The sequence below is a fragment of the Drosophila rhopaloa genome, unplaced genomic scaffold, assembly GCF_018152115.1.
Source record: "Drosophila rhopaloa isolate 14029-0021.01 unplaced genomic scaffold, ASM1815211v1 contig_178, whole genome shotgun sequence".
NCBI lineage: Eukaryota > Metazoa > Arthropoda > Insecta > Diptera > Drosophilidae > Drosophila > Drosophila rhopaloa.
The window spans coordinates 3,088,125-3,100,112 of record NW_025335059.1 but is presented as its reverse complement, the minus strand read 5'-3'; the positions used below and the strand labels follow the sequence as shown (position 1 = coordinate 3,100,112).

The window sequence follows — 11,988 nt, the reverse complement described above, 5'->3', positions numbered from 1 at the left end:
CGGGTGGGCATTTTATTTATGAGCTCGTAAGGCATGCGTTGAAATGCCCGTCCGCCCCTGTTTTTTTTTCGAAAGGGGCGTGGGGGGTGGTTGGTTTGTAGTGGGTGTACTTGCAAGTGGGTGGGCCGGTAGGATACGCTTTCGACAGCCACATTTGCGGCCCATAACACGCAACATTTGACATGGTCGGCGCAACAACGAGGTACAGGTGTTGGTAGTAGTACCCCTTAACACCCACGGACCCCTTAAACCACCCACCTCCCCCCCCCCACACAAATCTCTCTCGAGTACGACGCATGGACATAAACTGAAATTGGCCTATAACTGTCTGTTCAATTGTTTCTGCGCGGAGGGGGGTCCGATGGCAATAGGGGTTTTTGCACAGCTATACCTATTGCCTATACCAATACACCAATACCTATATATTGCGGTAAAAATCACATTTCCATGGCCCCGGCGTAAATCATTCATGGGCGAGAAAGAGAAAAAAGAGGTTGGGGTTACTCGCTGCCTGTGCCCCGAAATGTAGACTATATTAATATGCCAAAACGAAGGCGTCTCTACTACGAATATTCATTTGTACGTGACTATGGAGCATATTAGGTTCGTCTGGCTCTGGCCACGATTTGCACTCGGATTTTGATTCGGCCGAGGGTCTCGTGTGCCTCGCATTGAGGCAGGTTGTGCTAATAACCCAGATAGTGCGGATGGAGAGCGAGCCAGAGACGTCGGGTTGATGGAGAGCGAAACGATCCGGCTTGGCGGTTAGCTGGAAAAACCAGAGGATAAGTAGAGTCAAAAAAAAAAAAAACTGGAAAAAAAAACCCTTGCCTTAAAATAAAACTGCTCATTAGGCATGCAAAGAAAGCGGCAACAAATGGATGGCAAATTAATATTTGATATGCTCTGGCTTTCGAGGAAATCCTCTCACATCCTCTCAGAGGTCCTTGCTGCGTCTGCGCCAACGAACGACTTTTCGGAGTCTCTCGTTTCGGAGTCACGGCGCTGAAGTCCTGTAAACTTGCCGAGATAGACACGGAATCAGTTCCAGCACGCGAATCCTGCCGCAAGGATGCCCGTGAACGTTGCTCCGTCGCCGTCGGAGAAATCAGTCACTGGGGTCGAAGAGGGGAAAGGGAAAGTGCCATCGCCGAATCGCATTGTGCCACATTTAAAAATGAAAACAGACGAAGGAATGAAGTGAGGGCAGAAGCCAAGCCAAAAGCCGTTTAATAACTAAATCCCACGGAGCCATCGTTGGTCACGTTCCGAGACGGATACACAAAATGCCTCTCTCCGCGTATCCATCCCGTGCATCTGTGTGTGTGTGCCTGCCCATGTCCCCGTCTCAGTGTGAGTGTGCATACCTATAGGGCTCTGGCTCTGGCTTTGGCTGTAGCTGTGGCACCTAATGTGACCAACATACACACATCGGCGAATATAATAACACAAAGCCCCTTCGTCCTTGTCGCTCGCCTCGCTGTCATCGTGTGCGTGACCGTGTCCGTGGGTCCTGCGTCCCTGTGTCCATGTGTCCGCTTCCGTGGAACGGATATATTTTCGCAATCCGCGCTATTAGGCCACGCACCCAGTAAGCCAGCCGGACCAAAATAGACCTCTTTTGGCTTTTCTTAAACGGATTGATTGGTGAATTGTGGAAAGGTTTGATTGCCGAATTGCGGCATTGTTGAGTGCTGGTTATTGTGCAACTGTTGAATGAGCGATGCGAGCAGAGCCGCCTAATTATTGCGCATTGCGCAATCGAATGTCAAAGCCAGGACCCAGTGTAACGCAGTAGAATCGGAGACCCTCAAGGATTGGCCCCAGCAGGACTCGGACGGAGAGGATGACGTTGGTGTCATTGGGAAGTCATTGCGGAGACCCGTAAGTGAAGGAATTTAATTTAATGCGCCACAAGGACCGAGAGGAGCGAGAAAAACAAACAATAAATGGGGTCCCAAGTCCTCGGGTCTGACTGGGCAAACTGCGGTCGCCCTTTGTCCGCCTTTTCCGTTTGACAGGTCTGAAAAAGTTAGGAAAAGAACAACAGAATAATGTTGTTCGCTGGCCGGATAAAAAAAAAAACTTTTGTTTAATTTCCATGGAGAGCGAAAGGGCGGCGGCATAGGGGACACACAGCGAGGCGATAATTCCGCTGTAATAGCCGCGATAAAATGAAGCTAGCCAACCTTTTTTCATTTCCCAGGAATCAGGAATCAAGCAACCAGGCAACCAAAAAGCCGACGGCTGGAAGGCCAAAACTGACCAAAACAAATGGCGGGGTTCGGACCGGACCGGACTGCTGACCCTTGGAGTCACGCAGCTAATTGGACTGACAACAAATGTATATTTTTGAGTAATGACCGGGATTATGAATGACCGCTCTAGGAGCCCAGAACGTCGTCTACCCCCTTGCCCCTTTTGCCACGAACTGACTGATTACTGAGTTGGAGTCATAAATAATGAGCGGGACACCCACGACGAGGTCTCGAGGGAGCCATGGCAGCAGACTGACAAATTTGCAAAAGGAAGACGAGGAAGGCTAGGAAGGAAGAGCGAAGGCAATATCGAGTTTATCCAGATAAAACTATATAGTTGACAAGGTCGTTTAGCCAGGAGCTCAGCTTGGGGAAACTTTTTAATTTCATCCTTCGAGAAGTTTTTGACTTTTGCCTTAGTTTTCCATTCAGCCTGGTCCAACCACCCCCCACCCCTCCTATTCACTATGATTTCCAACCCCCTGTAATTGCTTTAGCCACATTGCAACGAAATATGCTTTAAGTTGCCAGTCCCCTCGGGCATTTTCAACCCAACGCTCATGAATGCAGCTCCTGAGGCGAGTTCGAATCGCATTTCCTTGCCTGGCAACCAAGTCGAGACCGAAAGTTGAGGCTTCATCCGGCATTAACCTCATTAACCCGTCATTCAGATGTGTTTTCCCCGGATGTCGATGGCTCTTGTTCTGTTAATTGGAATTGTGGAGCACTGAGCTCCATAAATATGCACACACAAGTCGCCGTGAATCAATAAATTATGTTTAATCGTCGGGATCTGGAAGAGATCCACAAAATAATAATGTTTGCAATTGGTTAAGCCATTGGGGATATTTTACTCATAATAAATTCTTGGCAGTAGACAGTTGGCAGGCAAATTGGTCGATTGCTGACCTACTTATTCAGCTAATTTCTTTCGATAATTCACCCAGTATCATAAAATTTTAATTTAATTAGAGAGCCGTATAATAGTCTAATTTTTTCAATAAGCAAACCCATTTTGGTTTTGGCCTTAATTGAAAATTACGTATTATAATTGCATTGTGTGTTTTGGGGAAAGCGATACTCGATCGAATTTTTAAAAACTAACTGAATTAATTAGTGACCCACATTTTTCTATTGCATATTTTATGATATTTATTATTAGTTTAAATTTGTCTTCTCTTAACGAAAAGTTTAATATTCAGAAACATTGTTAGGTCTAGAAGAAATGCCATTCATTTTAGTTGATAATTCGTATGGCGTATTAAATATAATATATTAAACAGCTATTGATTTTTTTTATGGTTTCATTGCGTCATTTATAAGGGTTTATCGTTATAATTCAATCTTTTGGCCATCTAAGAGTAATGAAACTGACTGTATTAAACAATTGCCGAGATGGGCAGGCAATTTTCCGGATGGGTAGGGAACCATATTGGATCCACCCACTCCACGAATTACTCTCCCCATATCGTGCATATTTATATCTGGCTTTCATCATTTGTCCGGCAAATTACTTCCCCATTCCGCCCAGCTCATTTCCAGGCCCGTCCTTCGCCTTTGGCCCCATAAAAAGCGCTGGTAATAATATTTCCTCCTTTGCAGATTATTAAACCTTAAACCGTAAACGGAGCAAATACAGCAGCCGGCAGGAGCGGAGGACTCCTCCGTTCCAACAGAGTAGCAGCAGCAGTCCGAGTGGAGAGCATAAACCATGTGGACGACGGACTGCCCGAGAGCGTTGAAAGCGATTTGCCTGGTGCCGCTGTGGCTGGTCCTGCTCCTCGGTGAGTCTTATTTTATACATTTCTGGCCATGGTTTTTCGCACAGAGAAAAAAAGTGGTGGTGTTAAGCTCACAGCAAAAGAATATAAAGGGGGAAAGGGGCTTAGTTTTTATATCAATATTGTATTTTAATCAGAATCAAATTATGTCACGTTTTAAAAAGAAATTGTATATTAACTTATATAATCGCCATAAGTTAATAGGTTTTGCATATTGAAAAGGCTAAGATACAAACTAATACATAATTTATTTGAAATCACTAAAGCTTAATAATGTTAACATTATTTAATATCTGTTGGCTTGAAAGTTTATTTTTATGTAAAATATATTAATACATTTATATAAAAGAACACATGCTTTTTTTAAATACAGTATCTAACTCTATTACAAATATTGTTAATACAAAAATCCCAATAATTGCCTATAATAGCTAGAATAAATACTTGTTAAATTTGTATGATGCTTGACAAATGCTCATTGCAATCTGCTCAAATTATTGACACACGATCAGATCTGATAAGCTTAATTTATATAAAACTCGATTTCAACAAAGTATTTTTATCTTATGAAGTCAAATTTAATTGGTCGAGATTTTATTTATTTGCGATGAGAGAGATGACCTTTTCCACATGCAAAAGTACATAATTGATGGCCAATTTAAGTGATATTTTGCCCCTGTGCATGTATTAATGCGCCTGCATCCCCTGTTTGTTCACAGATTGCGGCCTGGTTGGCGGCGAGGTGCCACCGCACTACTGGGAAACCCCCTACTCGCAGCCGTACTTCGACAACTCCTCGAGGCGTGAGGTCACCGCAACCGTGGGTCAGGCGGCCCTGCTGCACTGCCGGGTGCGGAATCTGGGCGATCGAGCGGTAAGTGGGGTCAGGAATGGCGGGTCTGGCGGTTCTGGCGGGGTGACCCCGGCAATTAATATGGTCGGGCTCGGTTCCATGCTCGTGGGTCCCTTTGGGACCAACATTATATTCGCATAAGGCATAAGGCAAAACAAACGACCTGCGGCGGTCGTGTGGCAGATTTGTAGATTACTTTTAAAAGATTACGCCATAAAGTTGGTGGTTGGACCTAACCCACCCCCCTACCCCCTACCCCACTGTCTGTGGGTTGAATGCGCTGCAACACCCAATAGCACTTTGTGTTTGGCTCGCTCTGGTTTGCACATTTGTAACACGGCTTCGCTTCCGCTCCGGGCGATTTGTTAGCAATGCAACAACACAGGACCTGTGCCACCCTCTGACCCCTGACCCAAGCCCCGCCTCCCCCTGTAACCCTTTGTCCCTGGCAAGCGCTCTGTGGCTGTGCAATTATGCGGTGTAATAAATTTCACGTTGTCCGTGTCTTGGCCCCCAAAAGCCCCCGATTTCGCCAGGAAGCGACAACGATGTCAGCAAATGCTTGTTCGCCCGCCCAACTTTCAGCAAGTCAGTTGAATTGAGTAATTAACGTTCTGTGGGGCTGTGGATTGGCAGTGGAGCCGGGGAGCCAACTCTGAACTGTGTCCCTAATCCTCCGGCGCAGGCATTGTCTCCCGTTATATGCGGCTAATTGGCGGTGTCTCCAGCACGTTGCATTCTACATTCTTCGTTCTTCGTACTCCATGCTGCATGCTGCACGACTCCCAATTCGGGATTCATTTGCCAGTCACTCAAAGTCCCCGCCCAAGTTCTGTGCTAATTGATTGTCGCAATATATGCACGACATGAAAATTTTCCTCTAAATGGAATTTTTTGCATTCCGTTGCATACTTCGGGGGGGCAGACTCAAAGGAAAAGCTGAAGGAAAACTAAACGACGTCTAATCGCTTTTGGGAAATGTAGTTCAAGTGAAGTGAACTAGTTCATTGACTATTCGGTTTAATGACTTAACTGGGTTAGGGAATTAACCATTTTCAAAGCACAAAACTTTCGTCGATTTAAAATTACTTTTCGAATGAAATAAGATTTTCCTTAACCCTTTGTCAATTAAACATTTTAAACTAAAAATTGAAATTGGTTTTTTTTTTTTTTACTTAAATACATATTTACATACTTAATTGGTTTGTATAAAGAAAGACAAAAAGAAAAAATTTTTCCATCGTTACAAACGTTTAAACAAAAAAATTGTATAAATTGATAAACATATTTTTTTGGCATACTGTAATTTATGAATTTTATTTAATTTCTTTGTAGTAATCAATCATTTCAATTTTTGAGCAAAAAAATAACGATTTATAAAATGATAATATAACAATAATCTGGCATTATTCGTTATTCCTTTAGTCAATCGGCTTTTAACATATGTATGTATACTTTAATAGCTTCTGTTAATCGGTCTTTATATTTTTTTCACACATTTTTTTTTTGGCGCTTTTAAATGAATAAATTTGCATTAATCAATCTATTGCGCAATATAAATGCGCTATTTCAAATACGAAATTTCATTACGAATGTGTTAATTGTTTGGTTTCCTTTTTTTGTGGCTTTTCCTTACCAATCGAATAAAACCGGTGTTGACCAAAGATTCGCCTTGAACTTATTTGCACTGGGGAAATGCAATTAATTTTAATTGAATATTGAAAATTGAAAATTAGCGAACGAATGGTTAATGAATGTATTTTAATTTATGTATAAATCAAACGGGTTCTTTATGAGCACGGCTGGCCAAGCACTAATCCTTAATTAATTGAACCCAAACAAACGAGCAAATTAAGCACTGCACAAAGGGAGAGCTTTATTTTCTGTTGGCAAAGGCTGCCATGTACACGAAATCCTGAATGTACATAAAACTATTCCGAGCTGAGCCCCACTAAGTAACCCAATTGCAGCCATAAATTAGAGTCCAGACAAAGCCGAAACAGGCAATTAATGAATTTCTAGTTTCCCCGCCCACAAATGGGAAAACTTTGGGCAACCATTTAAAGTTGCTCAATTTGCTGTGGAGCTAAAGCATCCTTCAGGTACCTAAAATTCTGGCAAGAAATACAAAGAACAAGTGGCAGGAATCCTTTTAAGCCGCAACACACTTTTGTTGCTCGGGAAAAATCCAGCTAATTATAAGAACATATAAAAGAGCAATTCTGTTATTGTTTTGGGGATAAGCCATGCAGAACAATTTGGGAGCTTGCTCCATTGAACATGAAATGAAAAGTTTTCTTATTTCCTCACATAAACTTTGGGTACATTTTTATATCCTCAGAGAAACGTCACCAAGTTTTATCTTCAAACGAATTGAAAATAGCCGATTTAAAATCTTAACTTTAAGCTAATGGCCAAACTATCTTCTTATTATCGCTGTTAAATCACACTATAGCTAATAACAGATTAGAACAGATAATCTCGATTGTGTCAGTACTTAAGTGCCCCTTACAATATGCAATTAAACACCTCATTCCGTGCAATGTTCACCTTGCATCCTACAAAATATCACTGCACGAATATAGAAACATTTCTATACTACCATGTATGAGAACGTGCAACTCCCCTTTGAAACACGAAATAATTTTTCATCTGCCACTTTGACAGCTGCATGAATTTTTTCCTGCACGAAAGGCAGCCCAAAAAAGGCTTTTATTAAATTTGAATACACGTTGTTAGTAATATGTAGGTCAACTTTTTATCTGGTTCAAGTGGTTACAAAAGTTAGATTAAAATTCATTTTTCTATATAAAAACCAGCGCTATTTTGCAGTAAAAAAAAGTGGTGATGATAAACCAAATATAAAAAAAACGAGACAGGTTTTGTTTGTTATTTTTCGACAGGAGTAATTAAACAATTACCCTTTCTGAGAAATATTTGATTTTATTAATAGCGTTTTGACCACTTGTTTAAGTTCATGGGGGTATAGAATCATGGAGAGCCTGTAAAAATAAGACTTTTATTCCAAAAGCGTCTTTGGGTTATGTTTTATGGGCTCTTACATTTTTTAATGGCCATTTCCTGCTCCCCCAGGTATCTTGGATACGGAAACGCGACCTACACATCCTGACGGTGGGCATACTGACCTACACGAACGACCAGCGCTTCCAGTCGCTGCACTCCGAGGGCTCCGACGAGTGGACACTGCGCATCTCATCGCCACAGCCCCGGGATTCGGGCACCTACGAGTGCCAGGTGTCCACCGAGCCGAAGATCAGCCAGGGATTCCGCCTCAACGTGGTGGGTGAGTATCGAGCCAATTGGGGGAAGTGGGGGTTGTTAACTGGCCATTAAGTGGGCGGAGTGCTAATTAATGGCCTGCCCCGTGTGGCTTTTTATTACCTTTCAACGGCAGTGTCGCGGGCCAAGATCCTGGGCAACGCGGAGCTCTTCATCAAGAGCGGCAGCGACATCAATCTCACCTGCCTGGCGATGCAGTCGCCGGTGCCGCCGTCGTTCATCTACTGGTACAAGGGCAAGCGGGTCATGAATTACTCGCAACGCGGTGGCATCAACGTCATCACAGAACGCTCCACGCGCACCAGCAAGCTGCTCATCGCCAAGGCCACGCCGGCTGACTCGGGCAACTACACGTGCTCCCCGAGCAGCTCAGGTAAGTCATCCCAAATGGCAACTCACCTGCCCACTCAAAGAACTGCCAGAAAATGTAAAAAATAAGACAGATAAATGATAGTAGTAGCTAATGCTCAAAGCCCTTCTTTTCCAGGGATTAATCTTTAATTCAAGTTACGCTTCAAAAGTCTTAGAAACTTGTTAAATTGTTTGTTTAAACATGTTGGTTCTTAAAATAGCAGCCATCTCCTCACAAGTCTTATGAGCTTTTGAGCCATCCGGAATTGAAATTGAAAACATGTCATGCTTCATTAGCCAGAGTTTTCTTGGAAGGCGTATAAAGTTATTGAAACCTTTTATAAATAACTCAGTGCGTATTTTGTGCGTCACACATTCTAATGGGTGCTGAGAGGAAGTACTTTACTTTGCTGCCATTTATGCCTATTAACCTTTAGAGTCCATATTTCTTTTCCATTCTGATAATTAAGACTACTCCATTGTTTTGCTTTGAAGACTTAATCAGTAAGTCTTTAAAAATTAATTAATACAAACGTTAACAAACAATATAGAAAATACTCTATTGAATGCTAAAGGCGAACTTGTTATTTTCATTTCATTTTAATTGGTCTTAATGTAATTTAATAACTTTGGTAGCAATTTGCATTTATTCAGTTGCTAAGAGCGTGTAGTGTCAATTTCCTAGGATAAATTTAAAATAAATGTTTTTTAAATCGATACAATGTGCCCGGCTCACTTTTCAATGTAAATTCTTCAGCTATGTGAGGTTCAGAGCAATGTATTTTGGTCGTGTGCCGTGGGCAATTAGTGGGACTTTGTGACCTGCGGCATTTGCACCGCCCACATTCATTTCCCGCCTCCCACTCGTTGCAGATTCCGCCTCGGTGGTGGTGCACGTCATCAACGGGGAACATCCGGCCGCCATGCAGCACGGCAACAGCAGCGCCAGCTGCCTGCGCCCCCCACCAGTGCCTTTCGTCCTTGCCACCAGGATGTCGATGACGGTGGCGGCTGTCGCCTGGAACTGCAACTGGAACTGCAACTGGAGCCCCGACTGGCGCTGGCACTGGAACATCAATTGGGGCAACCTGGCCGCCGGACTTCTGGGCCTCTGGAGCTGGAGCTGATGCGGCTAACGGAGGTGCCTCCAGTCGTCGAACTAAAAAAAAAAAAAAACGCTGAGCGACAGTCCCGGCCAAGTTGGGACTGAACCGCTCCTCCCCAGGTGCATTTAATGAGGCCGGAGGAGCGTCTTACGAACTAGTGTACATATACAGTGTGTCCTTTAACGAGTATTATCTATAAGACATTCCCGAGCAGACAGACAGGCGGGGCAGTATTACGAAAGAAGTTTTAATCAACCACAGTCAACAGGAAGAGTCCAGGCAAACTAGCACTACCCATACCTAGGAAAAGTAACGAAAAAACCAAAAACAAAACCGCTGTTTCCCAAACATTAATATGTTGTCATTGTATTTCATTTGAAATTCATATCGTTGGACACAGGTTTATAATCACTACAAACCGGCCAAAAGTCAGCAATTATTGAAAACCTTTTGGCTTACAGTTTCATTTGGGTTCATTGAAGCAGACATGTCCGATTGTATATACAATAAAACACAAACATAAATATTTTAGGTCCTCGATTGTTTATTTATTTATACCGAAATCATACACCCAGCACGTGGAGTAGTGAAGTGAGAATAGAGGGAGTTAACCCTGGCTATATATAGATGGTTATTCAGTGTATATGGATAAGTTTTTATCTGGTTGTCAGCCTCGAAATTGTTCTTCGTAGTCCATCATCTAGTTACTGTGTAAAATATTCATACTTGATAATTGTACATTTAGAGGTCGGTTTTAAGCGGTCTTGATAAGACTTTTAAGCAGTAAGAGCGAACGTCGGGTCGATTCGATCATGGGTTCAACCAAAAATAGTAAATGAAATTACAGACATTATTAAACTAACGAAAATGGTAAATGAAGCTAACCTAAGCGGAGTCAAGTATGTTTTTCTGTTTAAGCAATGCAAAAATAAACGAACAATGTTTCTCCATAATAAATGAAGATATGGTTATGGTTAAAAGTACAGTGCGCGTGCACTAATCGTTTTCTCATTTCGCAAAGTGGGTTGTATGGCGGCAGCTTAACGAGCCACATAATTGGGGGTAAAAGTTTCCATCCTATTATGGCAGCATTTAATTAACGTTCGATTTGGTGGACCGTGAGCGTTGCAGAGTCGCTTCGATCATCTTCATTATGCATACGCCACGTTGGCCCGCAAATCCGACAGCTACTGGCCACATTCGGTGGCAGCCACAATCCATGGCCACTGCCGCAGCCAATGTGCCCCGAAAATGAAAGACTAATTAAGCGGCTTATTTGCGCGTATTAATAGACCGACTTGTGGTCAGCTCAGCATGTGTTATGTGCGTTTGTTCGGTCCAACAAAAACCAAAAAGCTGGAACTGGAACCCAACTAGCAACTAGCGCGAGTGGCTAAACCAACATGTATTTATGTTTCGATTTAAAAATAGCTAAAAAAAAAAAGCACCCCACGCAAACAAAGATACCAAGCTATACACACACAAACTGCGGCGCTGCAGAAATGTAGGAGTACAACCAAAATGGACTTATAACACTGTGTGGCAGCTTACGTGCCGGGGATCAGGGGCGTAAAGGGTGCAAAGGTCAAAGGAAAATAAATGGCTTTTCCAGTTTTTATTTACTTGAGAGACTGTCCCGGAATGGGAAAAGGCGAGGGGGAATGCAGCCATGGATGATGCGGCAGTGGAATCAATGTAAAGGTCACAATTTATTCAATTGCCTTTTGCCAAGATATTTTTATGGCGTGTTCATGTGCCTGGACACCCGCTCTTTGGTCCTTGGTCCTGGCCATGAACAGGACGGGACAGGACAGAACAGGAGAAGACCTAATCCCAAATCACAACGGAATTACAAACTGGTAATGGTTATGTGGCGGAAGAAGAAGGTCCGGGAGCCGGGACTTTCGGCCCCGAAACCCCCGGCACATAATGGCCAATTGATAGCCAAAAGGCATTAACACGCCAAAGAAATTCCCCAGGCTAAAACAGAGATGTTGCCAAAAAAGCCAGCAAATTTCCAGCTAACATACACACTCACACACACACACTAACACACACACGTAGAGCAACAGAGACGGGGAAAATATTAAGTTCAAATGTAGCAGAAATCCAAAATACGTGCCATGACATAGAAAACACTGCCAAAAGGGGATCGTGGATGGTGGTGTTGGGGGGGATGAGGGGTTCTGAAGGCTATGGGACAACGTAACCAATCCCTTAGCCACGCCCCCTTCTGAGCCACCCCTCTAAATGAAACTAACTCCCCTGTTTAGGTGCGCCGTGCGTGCGTGAAGTTAAAATCACGTCCAATTCGATGCGTTGCCACGAGAATTTATTGG

The 11,988-nt window shown here is 43.1% G+C and overlaps 1 protein-coding gene across 1 annotated transcript; it reads left to right on the top strand.

Annotated features, from left to right (window-relative positions):
- The first annotated feature begins 1,022 nt into the window (after positions 1 to 1,022).
- Positions 1,023 to 10,632, top strand: LOC108041709 (limbic system-associated membrane protein). The gene is made up of 6 exons (XM_017119705.2): positions 1,023 to 1,884; positions 3,861 to 4,042; positions 4,759 to 4,913; positions 7,986 to 8,196; positions 8,308 to 8,565; positions 9,417 to 10,632. Exons 2-6 carry the CDS (start codon positions 3,970 to 3,972, stop codon positions 9,668 to 9,670), a joined length of 951 nt encoding a protein of 316 aa, XP_016975194.2. The 5' UTR covers positions 1,023 to 1,884; positions 3,861 to 3,969; the 3' UTR covers positions 9,671 to 10,632.
- Positions 10,633 to 11,988: the final 1,356 nt, after the last annotated feature.

Coding starts and splice junctions, on each gene's coding strand:
- LOC108041709 (XM_017119705.2), top strand. CDS start 3,970: ATGTGGACGACGGACTGCCCGAGAGCGTTGAAAGCGATTTGCCTGGTG. Junction 4,914..7,985: donor GGAATCTGGGCGATCGAGCG/GTAAGTGGGGTC, acceptor CTGCTCCCCCAG/GTATCTTGGATACGGAAACG. Junction 8,566..9,416: donor GTGCTCCCCGAGCAGCTCAG/GTAAGTCATCCC, acceptor CACTCGTTGCAG/ATTCCGCCTCGGTGGTGGTG.